Raw genomic sequence first — 12,993 nt, 5'->3', positions numbered from 1 at the left:
GTCACCATTCATAGTCCTCTCCTCCGGGAATTTGTCCAATCCTCCTTTAAAACCATCTAAGCTGGTGGCTATCAACACTTCTTGTGGGAGTGAGTTCCACACCTCAACTATGCACTGTGTGAATTGCCGTCCTGAATCTGCCAACATTCAACTTCCAAGATGTAGCTTTAAGATAAGATTAGGCAAATTCGTGGAGGAGGAGAGGTCCAGCCGTGGCTATTACTAGCCACAAGGGTTCTGCAGAGGCATCATGGCTCTGCATATCAGTGTGGGGGGGGCAATGCAAGGTGGGGCTACAGGCCAGCCACCCTTCTCGTGTGCTTCTCAGGATGCACCTGGTTGCCATGGTGAGAGATAGGATGCTCTCTTGGGCCTAGGGCTGCTCTCACAACCACGTCACATCTGTGGCCTTTTCAGTGCCTGGTGGGAAAACTGCAGACACTCTCTTCTCCCCCTAACAAACCTCACCTTGGCTGTGGGACAGCCACAAATGGGTGTAACAGTTAATTGATCCTCTCCTGGACAAGCTGGGAGCTTGACCCGAGAGCCTGGCCAAGACTCTGCCTTGGTGCTACAAGCCAAGCGATTAGAACAGCCTGTGCACAAACAAAAGTGGAAAACACACAAATTGTTATAGCAGGTAGCTTGCTCCTGCCAAGAGGCGATGCCAGATCATTTCCATTGGCTCAGCTTTGCTCCATTTGCTGCTCTGACACACAGGTGGGGGGGGGGGTTGAGGCAGGCAACGAGCGCCAGCCAAGTCGCAGGGTTTGCAAGCAGCAGGCTGCTTGTGGCATCTCAAGGCAACAGAACTGCAGCAGAGCCACGGCCAACTGGCTAGAGCGTTGGACTAGGACCTGGGAGAGGCCTGGGTTCGAATCCCCACTTGGCCGTGAAGATTGATGGATGACCTTGGGGACCCGTCACTGCCTCTCAGTATAGTCTACCTCACAGGGGTGTTGTGAGGATAAATTGAGGGTAGAGACTTACGCATGCCAACTTTAAGCTCCCTGGAGAAAAAGTTGGGAAATAAACAAATAAGGACGGGCCTAGGAAACCTGAGTTCAAAACCCCGCTTGACTGTGAAGCTCACTGTGTGACCCTAGAAGCCAGTGATGGTCTCTCTCAGCCTAACGTACCTTAAAGGGATGTTGTGGGGATTAGATAAGTAGGGTGAGAACCATGTACACCACCTTGAGCTCCCAGGAAAGAAATGTGGGATGCAAATGCAATAAATAGTATTAAATATAAATAAAGAAGAAATGTTGAGTGTGATCCTAGATCTAGCACCACTAATAAATATCCAGGTGGCATCCATGAGTGTGCCCACCTGGTGGCGTAGGAAGGGGGGTGCGGTGGGTGCGATCCGCCCCAGGTGTCATCACTGAGGGGGGTGGCCGCGGGGCCTGGCCTGCAGCGCACCCAAGCCACAAGTCTCTCCTGGGGAGTGATGCGGTGGCTCGGGCACTTGCAGGCTCCGCGCTGCCCGAAACAGCAACGTGGGGCTGGCGGACTCCATGGAGGTTCCGCGCAGCATGCTCTGCCCCGGCTTGCCCCGCCTCCAGGTGCAGGGCATTTGCGCTGCCCTGGGCGCCCAAGCAGCTAGCTACGCCACTGTGCCCACCCCACCCCCAACTGGGGCTGGCATACCACCTGCTCCCTTCCTGGGCAAGGAGGAACTGGCCCCAGTCTCTGCCCTGCCATTATCCAGATCAGATGTGCCACACTGCAATTGTAATCTCCAAGTCCTGTGCAAAGACTTACCACTGAAAAGGCACAAAAGGAAAAGGGGATTGGGAGGGTTGAGGAAAAATTCCATTTATCGGAGCTAATTGTTGGAGAGAGTCTAAATCCATCATTGTGGCTCGAGTTGGTCAGATACCAGTTGTTGGGGATCTGCATGTTGCTCGTGCACTTTCTTTCTGATCTTGTTCATGGTTTTAAGTCACTGCAAGCTGCCTCTCTTCTTGCATCTGGGTCATACCACATGTGAAGTGACCTGGCTGCTGCAGAGAGGAACAGCCGGCCCCCATCTCTGTGCCCACGTCTTATGAAAGTTGGAAATATTAATGACAATAGGAAGAAGATTTGCAATAGTGGACACACACACACAGAGAGAGAGAGCACTTGCCTTGTAGCCTTGGATATTCCCATTCTGGCTGTCGACTGGTGGAGGGTCCCAGGCAACTTCTAGCTGGCTTGCGGAGAGCGCACTTATCTGGATGTTCTGGGGCGGCATCGCTGGTGCTGGAGGAAGAGAGAAGACAGAGAATTAGAAGTGAATGTCAGAGCCGGCATCTTGAGTAGAGAAGGGGGATACAGGCTGTGTGTGTGTGTGGGGGGTTGTTATTGGGTTATTGGGTTATTGTTCTTGTTTTGATTTTATAGGTTGTGATTTTATTCTGTGAACCGCCCTGAGACCCCCGGGTATAGGGCAGTATAATAATAATAATAATAATAATAATAATAATAATAATAATAATAAATAATAATAATAATAAAGCACACAAGTTGCATTCCCCGGAAGCTGCTCTTGCGTCTTACAAAGTCTTTGGAAACCTTGCCCACTCCTTTAAACAAACACAGTGTTGAAAGCAGCAAACACATTCTGCACCAAAAGTGCACGCAGAATGCTTTTAAAAGCAGGAGGCAATGCATTCAGAATGAATTAAAGGATGCAGAGAGAGCGCTCTTTGCATCATGGGGCAGCCCTTGAATCGAGGAATTCATTTTGCACAGAGGTCTCCTCAAACACTTGCCTGAAGAGCTGTAACACTTTCTGCTGGGGGCTTGCATTCAACAGGGAGAGATAACAAGTAGGGGGTTGGATTCTGCCTGGCTGTTCTGTTTTTATTATGTGTGTTTTGTCAATTTCAGGCAATAGTCCACCCAACCCTTCAAGACCAGATTACTGAAATATGCTCCAAGTGGGGCTTCCCTTGAACTTGAAGCTGCAGCGAGTGCAGAATGCTGCAACACAATTGCTGACAGGAGTGAGGCCACGCCAGCACATATCACCTCTGCTCAGAGATCTGCACTGGTTGCCAATTTGCTACTGGTACAAGTTCAAGGTGTTGCTATTAACATTTTGGGACCAGTTTACCATCGCCTTACCCCACAGGTGCCTGCTCGACTGTGCCAATCTGCTGATTTGGCACTGTTAGAAGTGCCACATAATAATTGCACTGCACTTGCAAGAAATAAATCTTTTAGTGTGGCAGCGCTTACACTTTGGAACTCCCTGCCTATTGACATCCGGCAGGTGCCTTCATTGAACTCTTTTCGGGGTCTGCTTAAAACATTTTTGTTTTTGCAAACCTATCCAGACATTAAATGTGCTTTATGACTGCTTAGCTACTGTTGTTTTAAACATGTTTTGAATATTTTAAAATAGCTTTTCTGTTTGTTATCAATAATCTTAAAGTTTTATTATATATATTTTGTAAAACACTTAGAGGCATGAGACTAAGTGTTCTTCCATACCAAATGAAATAAAAACCCCACACTTAGAAAGCTAGGGAGAAAACGCCTAGCCTAGGCTTTTCCGTTGACATGCTAGCTTTCTGTGCACAGGGATATGATTTCCTGGGCGAGAATTCCATCACAGCACACCCAGCCCTGGTCTGAAACAGTATTCTCATCCTGAGTTAGATCTCAAACCTGCTGCTTGGGATACTTGTGTGGCATCTGTAAGAGCAGCTGCTCCTTGGGTGCATTTGCTCCTTGCACGAGGGACGGCCTGCTAGCACATCTTTATGCAGACCAGGGCATGGGCAGGGGTGGAGGAAGGGTGGGTGGTGGGTGCGGGCAGCCCCGGGTGTCACCACTGAGGGGGGTCACAAAATGCCGAGCAGCACTTACCGCAGGGCCTGCAGTGCGCCCGAGCCACATGTCTATTCTGGAAGAGACGTGGTGGCTTGGGCGCACACAGGCTCCACGCTGCCTAAACGGTCCGCCCGCCACCTCCCGCCCAGCTGTAGCAGGCAGGCAGACTCTGGAGACCCCGCAGTGTGCCCCCCTGTGGGCGTCTCACCCCGCCCTCACCCCGCCCCTATGGGTGGCTCGTCCTGTTCCTGGGCTCGCCGCCCCAGGCGCCCAAGCGGCTTCCTCCGAACCCACTTAAGCCTATTTTGCATTTTTGCTAGGAGCTAACTTTTACAGGGGTGTCTAAGTGAGGCCAGAAAGCAGCCACCTGCCTGCAGATGGTCTTGTCATAACCTCTGCCCACGGTGCTTGAGAGTTGCTGCCTCCTCCCTCCCCGCCCATTAAACGGCCTGCAAATGGAAGCCATAAACTGTTTGCCACCCAAGGAAGGCGAAGGGAACCCTCCTTCGTTGCTCCTCCCGAGGCCTTTTTCTTCACGGACAGTGACCTTCGCCAGCTGCGTGATCGGTATATATTTATATATTTCCGCTCCCTCCTTCTCTCTGGGGTTACGAAATAAAATAGTAATTAACACCCACTCAGCCTGACACCAACTATTTATTTTGTTCTAACTGCGCCGCTTCCGCATTATCGCTGCCCACCCTGCCGTTAATGGAAATGTTAATAACCGCAGCCAGGTTGTTGTGACAGATGCTTGGGCTCATTATCAGAAATTCTTATTTACCGCTCCATTAAACGACAGAATCGCACACCCCAAAGAAAAAAGAAAAAAAAAAGACGGAGAAGAAACAATTCAATCAAAACTAACTGGAGGAATTTTATGAGCTGCATTAATAATCCAAAACATAAATAAAGTTGATGGCAGTTTGGGGCGGTTTTCTTGTTTTTGTTTCTTACTGCAGGTCTGCCACTGGCAACTCAGTTGCAAGATAGGACAATTAAAAAGCAAAAGGCAAAATGGAGAATAGCCATTAGACTAGTGCTTAATTAAAACTGATTATCATTATTAATAATAATAATTTGCTAAAATCATTCTTAGTTAGACAAGCCTACCCAGAGGTTTACAAAGCAGATTCAAGTTCTAATCTGTTTTTAGTCCATTGTTATTTTAACTTTTTTTTTAAAAAAAAGTTTTACATTATTGGTAATTTTACTTACTGATAATCTGATTACCTTTTTTGTAAACTGCTTTGAGGTGAGTTTTTGTTTTTGTTTTTTTAGAATCAAGCGGTATACCGTGGAACCTCGGAAGTCAAACATAGTCTGTTCCGGAAGCACTTTCGACTTCCGAAACATTCAGATTCTGAGGCGCACCTTCTGACTAGCTGACAGCTAAGCTTTTTGAAGATCAGAAGCCGCGTCGGACATTCGGGTTCCGAGAAATGTTTGAAAACCAGAACACTTACGTCCGGGTTTTCGATGTTCGGGAGCCAAAACGTTCCAAAATGAAGGCATTTGGGAACCGAGGTTTGACTGTATAAACTTTAAGAAAACTGCACCATCTGTTAACGACTACTGCCTTTCCAAAGGCGCCTGATGCTCAAGAGAGCACAAATGAATGTTGCTTCATAAACGGAATCCCTCTAGCTAGAAGAGTCTCTCGTGGATCTCACTGGAAAAATAACTGCAGACAGCAGGCGAGTTCATGGCTGCACCATGCTGGTCCGTTTCAGGCACTGGGGGAGAAAAGGGGTGGCGAAAGATCCCTCTTGTGGGCCATATGCATTTGTGCCACTCTGAACCTGATAAACCTTGGGGACAGGCCAATGAGATAAATTGGCAGAAAACTGGCAAAAGCTTATTGACATGTAAAAGTTCTCTGCCCCTGCTCTAGGGGGTGGAATGTGTTTGGGGCCTGACTATGTCTACAGAGGTTAGGCATGGACCCGCTGCACTCTATTAGTGGTTAGAGTTATGTTCTTGTTTATAGTATTTATATGCCACCTTTAAGCCCAAACAGTGCCCGCCTCCCTCAGGTGGCCCACACAGAAAAACATACAAATGCAAAATTCAGAGTGTCTGGCTGGGATTTAGGAGACCAGGGTTCAAATCCCACTCAGCCATGAAGCTCACTGAGTGACAATGGAGGCCAGTCACTGCCTCTCTCTGCCCAACCTACCTCACAGGGGTGTTCTGTGGATTAAAGAGGACTAGGAATTGGGAGTTCAAATCCCCCACTTGGCCGGGAAGCTCCTCAGTAGTGGACCCTCTCCCTTCCTGTGGTTTCCAGAAACTGGGATTCAGAAGCCTCCCTGCCTCCATCTGTGGAGACAGCACTTAGCCATTGTGGGGAGTAGCCACTGAGAGCCCTCCCCTCCATGAGGGTCAAATGGTCATCTAGTCCAACCTCCTCCAATGCGGGAATCACAGCAAAATTCAGGGGAATCCTGAATTTTAAAGGGCCATCCCTATGAGATGAAATTCACCAGAGTGCCCTAGAATTTCACAGCTCTGTTGAAAACCCACAGAAGCCAACAGAATTGCTGCAGACCCTCTTGTTTCTGGAATTCTGATCTGGGCCTGCCTGGCCATGACTGCGTTGTGGGTCACAAGGCACCAGCTGAAAACCCACATCCGAGTGGATCTACTGGGGAAATGGAGTGCCTGTTTCTGTACAGAACCAGCCATTTATGCTAATCTGACAGCATGTTCAAGAACAACAACAGCTTAACAATTCTTAAGAAATCATTTGGGACTCCAAAGCATTCGCTTAAAGCATGGCGTGGGGAGGGGCAGAAACCCCAGAATTACAAGCATATCTATGTTAGACATGGATGAATTAATGGCCTCTCATATCCAAAAGGCACTGGCAATTCCAGGCTCTGCGCTCCCTGCTAATCCCTTGCTGTCACACATATGCAAACAGGGCTTGGTGTGGCATTTTCCCTGTGGCTTTAGGTGCCAGTTATCAAGTGTAACAGGTGCAGCAAATAACCCCGAGGACCTAAATGATGTTGTTGGCAAGCAAAGAGGCGCCATTTTCGCGGAAGCTCTCGTGTTCTGCTTAGGGATCCAGTACAGTTTTTTTTCTTTGTATCTGGTTGCTCCTTGGAGGAGGATTTGCTTTTCCTTCCAGGCACAACCCCTTTGATGAATCATTCAAGAGAAAGGGAGAGCAAATAGCAGAAAAAGAGCAAGCCGTACAATTAATTAATTCTTTTTCATATATATATATATAAAGGAATCGCTAACCGTGGCTTTGTAGCAGTGCCAAGAGAGCACAGAATGCAAAGGCAGGAAATCAATTGGCGGTCCCAGACACACCCACAGGCACAAACATGGGAGAAGGCTGGTGCCAGAAAGAGGTTGTCTCTGCTGTGCGCTCGGTGGCGGAATGGGAGACACAGGGCAAATCTATGAAGAACTTAGAAATTGTACACACACGCAAAAAATGGAGACTCCGGCTGCGGTTCAGAACTGTTGCGGAAGGAACATGAGCACTTTCACTGTCATTGACCACAAAGAAGCAACTTAAGTATATGAAGGTCAGGGTTACATTTTTTAGCAGGGAACAGAAGTGCAGCTTTAGCCAGATGTTGTTGGACTCCCATCATCCCAGACCACTGGCCACTGTCCTCCCCACATCCCTCCACCCCAGGACCAGGGCCATCTTACCCATAGGCACTAGGGGTGCAGGGCACCTGGGTGAAAGGCTCTCAGGGGGCACCTGGCCGAGAGTCCAGGGCCTGAGGGTTGAGTCTGGGGAAGAGCCCGTCTGTTGGTCGGAGTGCCGTGGTGGGATCTTCTGCTGCGGGCGGCTGTGCGCCACAAATTCGGTGGCGACCGAGCCAGCGAGACACTGAGGCAGCCAGCCGGCTCCGCCCTCCCGCGCGCCTGGGACTGGGCAACCGGGGGGGGGGTGAGTGGATCTTTGCACTCCGGTGCCGCATATGCTTAAGACAGCCCTGCCCAGGACCTCAGATTTGTTCCTACCATGTGGACTAAGACAATGCTGGCATCCCTATCCCGGCACAGCTATTCCACATGGCTAGAGTTCAGGTTGAAATGAGCTGGCAATTGCATGGCCCTTTTCCAATCCATGTAGGACTGAGCTGGGATGGCTCAGTCGGTAGAGCAAGAGACTCCTGATCTCAGGGTTGTGGGCAAAAGATTCCTCCACTGCAGGGGGTCAGACTAGATGACCCTCATGGTACCTTCCAACTTTATGATTCTATTGGGGGGGGGATATGTCGTCTGGTGCTCCTGATCCCAGACGTGGGGATTTTCTTGCAATCATGCGGTATATAAATGGTATGAAAGAAATAAAAGAAGCAATAAAAAGGAGGTGATGGGAAAAGACCCTTAGGGCCCAAGACCCCCGCCAGGGAATGAAGGCAATGCAGGGAAGGTGGACAAAAAAACCAACCTTGTCTAAGGCAGCTTCTGCTCTTCCTCTGGAGAGTCTGACATGGAAAGGAGGGCATCTTTTCCTAAGCTGCCTGAGTCACATTTTCTCATCAGTCCCCGCCTTGTCTGCCCCCCAAAGGCTAGACACATGATGTATGCCTGGAACATACCACACACCAGATTTTTTTTTTTTGCACCCCCCTGAAATGTAGCTTTCTGAGAGTTTAGAGCAGAGGACTCAAGTTGAGAAAGCCAGAGATTAATGGCCTTCCCTAACATGGACACAAGCACCTTGCCAATGGCAGGAACAGTCAACCCGGGGTGACGGAGAAATTCAGCTGAGAACAGGCACTTGGCCATGCTCACCTTTTCCTTCAGAGGCTCCAAAGCAGGTGATCAATGACTCTGGGCAGACTGGGACTCTGCTCTCTTTTTCTTTTTCACTGCCTCCCACAAATGTACCGTGAGGGTTGTCTTTAAATTTCTCTCAGCTACACATCACCACTGTTTTCTCTCTCAGAATTGCCTAGCTGGGAAAGCTGTATATTTTCTTCCAAGCCTTCTCCCAAAGAAGAAGAATCTGTTAATGCTGGCTTCTCTCAGATTCTCCATTTTCCAATCTTAAATTTAATTTGCCCCATTTCTGCTTACATTTGCCTTTTTTTAAAAGGAAAGATCAATGTGAAAACTTGTATGCATTTTTGCAAGCTGTTACCCCCTAGCGTAATGCAATTTTGTTTGTAATTTTCACCAACATACACATTTTTTGCACGCACCTTTCACTAATACATGCATTTTTATGATGCATGTTTGTACACACTCTGTAGGTGGAGAACTGCAAGGTAAGGCTCAGAGAAAGGAGAGTTTCACAAGGGAGAACTGTGCTTCAGTTTGCATATCGGTTTGAGTAGTGTGAATTTGGTAAGTTCATGCTAAAATGGAACCTGAACCAATTCATCTCCCATCCCTGGGTGTGCTAAGTTGCATAGGTGTGTCTTTTGGCAGACACTAGATTGCTGGGGCACGCTGATGCTCCTTTCTTGCTTGTAAGAAATAAGCATTCGTACTTAGAGTTTTCTAATCCATGAAGCCTCCCTCAGTTTATAGAAAGGACCCCCACCCCCTAATGAAGAGCCATTTACACAAAGGAGAGAAAGAAGGTCTCTTTTACAGCTTGCTATCTAGATTGATAGTCAAGAGCTAGTCAATGTGTGAATGATTCAAAGAAAGTGAGATGAATTGATGGCTGAATTTCCACACGTCTCTCATTGATTCTGCAATTGTCCCAGAATTGAGCCTCTATTGTGTGCAGCCACATCCTTTTTGATGTAAACTAGTTTCAGCCCAGTTTTCCTCTAATTTCTCAAAGAGCTGAAATTCTCAAGTTTACTTTTCATATGGAAGCAGTAAGGATGATGGCAGTGGTGACGATTTTTCTATAGGTTGCTGCTGGTGAAAGTAGCCCGTTTTTAAGGCAATAAAACAGAATTGTTTAAACTGGTGCTTCTCAAGCTATCTGATGTGGTGGACCAAGATTCTCCTCCCACAATGTGTCAGGAACTGGTACCATATTTGGTCCCTGAGGAGTCCGCGCCCCCCCCCAACTAAACCTGGGCTGTTGGTAGAGTCACTGGGGACCAGCAGCTGATGTCTGATGAACTTGCACCAGTCTGCGGGCCACCCCTTCAATAGCATTGGTTTAAACTAGACTGTGTTACCCAAATGAATTTGCTGCAACAGGGCATGGTGGTAATGGTGACTCTTTTAACTGTATTGTTATCAAGAACATGAGCAGAACCTGCTGGGTCTGGCCAATGGCGAGTCTATTCCAGAATCCTCTTCTGTCAGTAGCCACCAGGTGTCCATGGGAAACCGTCTTATCCAGCACATCCACAAATTCTTCAGAGAATAACAATGGCATCCCATAGCATAGGGAAACGTCCTTTTAAGTGCACAGAGACTTAGCCATAGCTCACACCAGGCTCGAACAGTTGGAATCAATGCAATTAGTTAAGCAACTCCTTTCACCTGAGCAGTTTAACACGGCTGCCCTCTTCTTCAGGGAACAGATTTTGGCATCAAAGGCCATTAATCAGACAGCGATTAAGGAGGGCAGAGTCAGATCACAACTGCGGTGACCTACCTACAAAACAAGGAAATTCCAGGGTAATTTGCCAGCGACTTCTACGAGGACTCCAGATCGTTGCCCCAGGGAGCCCAAATCATTAGAGACGGGGATATTTTGAATTATGGGTTTTCATGCCAGAAAGAGGGATAAGTTAATTAACTTTCCTGGAAATGAGAAAAAGCCAAAGGAAAGTTGACGTGTGTGTGTGTGTGTGTGTGTGTGTGTGTGTGTGTGTGTGCACGTGCGCAGTGGCAGACTTTGGGCTCTCAAATTTCAGCAGCAGCCTGCGTGGTGCAAAAATTCAGTGTCCCTGCCTCTCACTCTCCTACATCATTTTTGTGGTGTCCCTGCAGTGTGACACCCAGAGCTCCTGCACTGGTCATGCGACCCTAAAACCACCTTTGGTGTGTGTACACACACTTTGGCCTGCCCCATTTCCTAGTGTTGTGGCTGCACCCCAAAGGCTGGAATCTTGACATCACCCTTCCCTGAGCTCTCCTGAGTCCTCAATAGGCTTTGAAACACTCTCTCCAGAGACGCTCACTGGGCACTCATTATTATGTCTTTCCAGCACCTACCGTGTTTCTCATATTATAAGTCATGTCTTATAATCTTTTTTTCTCAAGAAAATAATCCTATGGCTTATTTTCGGGGGGTGTGTGTGTCTTATTATTTTTTTTTAAAAAAATACAGTATGGTACCTCCCCTGTCCGGCGCCCGGAACTGGCTGCTGCTGCGCTGCTGGGCGCATTGTCGGCGCTTCAGCAGGGCACGCTGCTGGGTCCCACCGGGTCGGGGCTTCACGCGGCGCGCGCTGAGGCTCTTGCCGGATCCCGGCTTGGAGCAGCGCGCGCTGCGGCTCTTGCTGCGTCCCGCCGCCGGGTTGGGGCTTGGAGCAGCGCCAAGCGCCAACCCAGCGGCGGGACCGGCGGGACCTGCAGCGCGCGCGACAGGAAGAGGAGGGACCAGCGAGTGGCAGCCGCGGCGGCCAATGAAGGCTCGGCCGGGTGTTTTTTGTCGTTGTAGCTGCGTCCCGCTGCGTCCCTCCTCTTCCTGTCGCGGCTCGGCGCCCGGAACTGGCTGCTGCTGCGCGCGTTGTCGGCGCTTCAGCAGGGCACGCTGCTGGGTCCCGCCGGGTCGGGGCTCCACGCGGCGCACGCTGAGGCTCTTGCCGGGTCTCGCCGCCGGGTCAGCGCTTGGCGCGGTGCATGCTGCTGGACATTTTTGAGGGGCAGCAGCAGCCGGTTCCGGGCGCTGACAGGCATCTTCCTCTTCCATGGCGCCATCCAGACCTGCTCCCACCACTACGGCTTATTTTTGGGGTATGTCTTATATTTCTTCAACTCAGGAAAATCCTGCCATGGCTTATTTTGTAGGGATGACTTAAAATATGAGAAACACGGTAGCAAAGACCTCTCTTCATTTTAATTTTCTAAGGCTGGCAAATTAGTGTTTTGTTCCATCACATTCATTTTATGCTGCTTTAAAAATGTGTGTCCTCACCCCCCCATGCTTTAAAAATATTGTATCGTAAGCCACCCTGACAACTTGATCAAAGGGCGGGATAGAGAATTGTAAAATTCTAGAGCTGGAAGGAACTCAAAGGGTCATCCAGCCCAATCTCCTGCGAGCAGCAACCACAGCTAAATTTTCATAAAGCAAATAATTAAAATCAAGCATTTGTTGTATGTCATTATTAGATTTGTATAGCTTCCCATGCATAAACATTCCCTGAGCGGCTTACGACAAAATATGAACAGCACAATAGATTGCTGGTGCTGGTAGCAATAATTCTAATAAGAGCCAGCAAAAACCCTCAGTGTATAAAGTCAGGATAAGCTACTTTACAGCCTGGGTTTAAAGCACAGTGAAAATGTTTGGGGCAGAACATGCTCAGCCATATTTCTGCTGTTGGAGAAGATGTGCAATGCCTGCCTCTCTCAGGTAATGGCATTTGAGGTACCAGAAGGGAGGCCAGGCTGCATCTTCGCTCCTAATAACATTATGCCTTCTCATTACATTACTGTTGATTTTACAAGCCTGTTTTCTTTCCTTTAAGAATAAGAAGCCGCGTTGCTCTTGGTCGTTGTTAATTTCCTTCGACGGAGATGGGAGCTCACCTCCAGTTACCACTAGGGGGAGCTAAGACCGCTGCAAACGTTGCCGTGCCGGCGCTTCCCGCGGATTCAATGGGAAATTAGCATACAATTGTTCTATTAAACCGCAGCAGCGCATGCATTTCGAAATTGCTAGCTTTCTGCACGTCTCCCCCCCTTTGTTGCCCTTTCTAATGAAAGCATTTTGATTTAGTGGCCGTCTCATGGAGGGAGTCCAAAGATGCAGGGCAGAACTGAAAACTAAAGCAAAGGAGGGATGCAAGACCCAAGAGTGCATTTGGCAGGTGATGGTGGGGGGGGGATCTGTTGCCAGGGCAAAGTGGGGGGCAGATCCAACTCACCCCCATTCAGTTCCATGGCAGTGCAGCAGAGGGTTGCAGGAGGATGTGGCTGGAAACTCTGACATCTGCTCTCTCTGTGCTTTATCCACATCTTCAGTTTGCGCCCCTCTTTCCAGGTACAGGTTCACGCTTAAAAGCTCTGTGTCTAAGCATTTAATTAATTTTTATGCCCTGG

At 48.7% G+C, this 12,993-nt stretch overlaps 1 protein-coding gene across 4 annotated transcripts in view; it reads right to left on the bottom strand.

Moving 5' to 3' along the window:
- SDK1 (sidekick cell adhesion molecule 1) overlaps nucleotides 1-12,993 on the bottom strand; it is a 584,684-nt gene that overhangs the window by 38,750 nt on the left and 532,941 nt on the right. For all 4 annotated transcript variants that reach the window (XM_035130977.2, XM_035130978.2, XM_035130979.2 and 1 more), the window contains one exon: nucleotides 2,132-2,247. In XM_035130977.2, coding sequence (XP_034986868.2) covers nucleotides 2,132-2,247 — 116 coding nt within the window. The remainder of the gene's footprint in view (nucleotides 1-2,131; nucleotides 2,248-12,993) is intronic.

Source organism: Zootoca vivipara, chromosome 14 (genome assembly GCF_963506605.1).
Source record: "Zootoca vivipara chromosome 14, rZooViv1.1, whole genome shotgun sequence".
NCBI classification, from domain to species: Eukaryota; Metazoa; Chordata; class Lepidosauria; order Squamata; family Lacertidae; genus Zootoca; species Zootoca vivipara.
This window is presented reverse-complemented; position numbering and strand designations above follow the sequence as displayed.